The following is a 2,113-nucleotide window of genomic DNA, read 5'->3' on the forward strand; positions in this document are numbered from 1 at the left end:
TTAGGGCTGCAGACTCCAGGGTGGGGGTCCTGATGTCTCCCAGCACCCAGTCGGTCACTCTGATTCCCACTGGTTCAGCGTCTTGTGGATGAGACTGACCCCCAGACCCAGGAACAGTGTGGGAAAGAGACTGCTCTGATCTCAGACTGCACCCCCCCCCCCCCCCCCCCGCAGTCTTTTAACCCTTTGCTTTACTAATTACCTCCCAGCAGAACAAGGGTTAATGCACCACCAGCCCCCCAGTGCTTGATCTCACATCCCCCTCCAGAGAGGAGAAGAGCATAGACCAGGGTCCATCCTAGAAAGAAGTGCAGACAGAGGAACCTCAGGATCAACGCCATTTATTTGTGGTGATTGTGATATAGAGCAGCGTGGGGGGGTCATGAGAGGAGGGGGCTGCAATAGACGCTGTATGGGACAATGAAGAGCCCCCTGAGGTCTTGCTGGGTGAAGCCCCCACATTTCCATCCACTGTGACCTATGAAGCCTAATAAAAGGAAGCACGTTATGATAGGCTCAGAAGAACTACCAGTTCCAGCAATCCCTAGGAAACAAATGTCATAGAGTTTTTCTCATTTTGGCAAGCCTGATTGTGTAAGAGCCAGAGGCAGATAGGAGAGGAAGGGCACCCCAATGTGGTAGAGTCTCCCCTGTACCTGAGGGTCGATCATCACTGAAGTGTTGAACACAGGGCAGAGGTTGGGGCTGCACCTGTAGCCCCCTGACAGGCAGTCCACAGCCAGCCTGGACACCCCTCCACCTCCCTTGGGGGCTTGTGAGCCCAGGATGCTGTCTATGCTGAAGCTTTTGGGGTGCTTTGGGGGGGCTTCTGCTGCAGGCTTTGGCTGATGATGGGTCTGAGCTCCAGCTTCTCTCTTATCTGCTCCTGGATCCTGCTGGCTCTGCGGGGCTCTGTCCTCCTGAGCAGCCTGGGGCCCCACATCCTTGGCTGCAGATAATGTCCCCTTGTCAGTAAGCAGAGGCACAGATAAGAAGAAGGAAGTGGAGCATCCTGGTGTCTGTGGATTGAAAGCCAAAGAGGTCCTCCTCTGTGGGTCTCTGCCCAGTTCTGTGGAGCCCCCTTCATCGTCCGAAGAGGACAATTCCTCCAGACTGTCCTTCCTGCTGGCAGAGCCCTGCTCCCTGTCACTGCAAGGACCATTAATGACTGACCTCTGGTCGGTAGGTGGTCCATCCCCCGTGGCCTCCTCAGCATCTTCTGCCGCATCTGCTTTGCACCTCTTGGATTCCTGAGACAGAAGGCTTTTTGCTTTCCTCTTCCTGCGCCTGAAGTTGCCATTCTCAAACATATCCAGACACTTGGGGTCCAGGGTCCAGTAGCTGCCCTTCCCTGGTCTGCCCTTCTCTCTTGGCACTTTGATGAAGCAGTCATTGAGGGACAGGTTGTGCCTGATGGAGTTCTGCCAGCCCTGCTTGTTGTCATGATAGAAGGGGAAGCGGTCCATGATGAACTGGTAGATGCCATTGAGGGTCACCTTGTGCTCTGGGGAGTCCTTGATGGCCATGGCTATCAGGGCGATGTAGCTGTAAGGTGGCTTCTGAGGAGGCTCCTGCCTGCTGAGGACACTGCTGGCTGCAAAGCCCAAGGTGGGCATGAGAGTCCTATCAGCTCCATAGAGGTAGAGCAGGGGCGGTGTGGACAGGTCAGTGGCCAGCTGAGGTAGGTGGTGGTTGTAGAGGCGGCTCATGGTGGCAGAGGAAGGAGAAGAGGAGCTCCCAGGAGCTGAGCAGAGCAGTGTGAGGGCTGCAGACTCCCAGCTCTCTGCCCTGCCTGCTCCCTGCCTGGCCCTTCATAGCTTAAGAACATGAAATAATGCTTGTAAGTTTGCTATTTTCTGTTGACTTAGCGCTGGAAAATAAATTGTCTATGATAAACATTCGTCCCATTCTCAGCCCACCCACATTAATTAAAATTTCATTGCAAAAGAAAAAAAGCCCTGAGCAGCTTCCTCCACGTGTCTGAGGGGTAGCGGCCAATGAGCCCCTCTCCTGCCTTCATTTGTTTAGGAAATTAGTCTGTTGATAAGTCGCCCACCCAAGTAGAATCAAGCTGTGTTTGTTTGGAAAATTTTCCGGGCACCCAATACATAAA

General features: G+C 53.8%; 1 protein-coding gene across 1 annotated transcript; it reads right to left on the minus strand.

Annotated features, from left to right (window-relative positions):
* Window positions 1–418: 418 nt before the first annotated feature.
* On the minus strand, window positions 419–1,765 carry FOXL1 (forkhead box L1). The gene has a single exon (XM_044270906.1). It carries the CDS (start codon window positions 1,707–1,709, stop codon window positions 573–575), a length of 1,137 nt encoding a protein of 378 aa, XP_044126841.1. The 5' UTR covers window positions 1,710–1,765; the 3' UTR covers window positions 419–572.
* Window positions 1,766–2,113: the final 348 nt, after the last annotated feature.

Source organism: Bufo gargarizans, chromosome 10 (genome assembly GCF_014858855.1).
Source record: "Bufo gargarizans isolate SCDJY-AF-19 chromosome 10, ASM1485885v1, whole genome shotgun sequence".
NCBI lineage: Eukaryota > Metazoa > Chordata > Amphibia > Anura > Bufonidae > Bufo > Bufo gargarizans.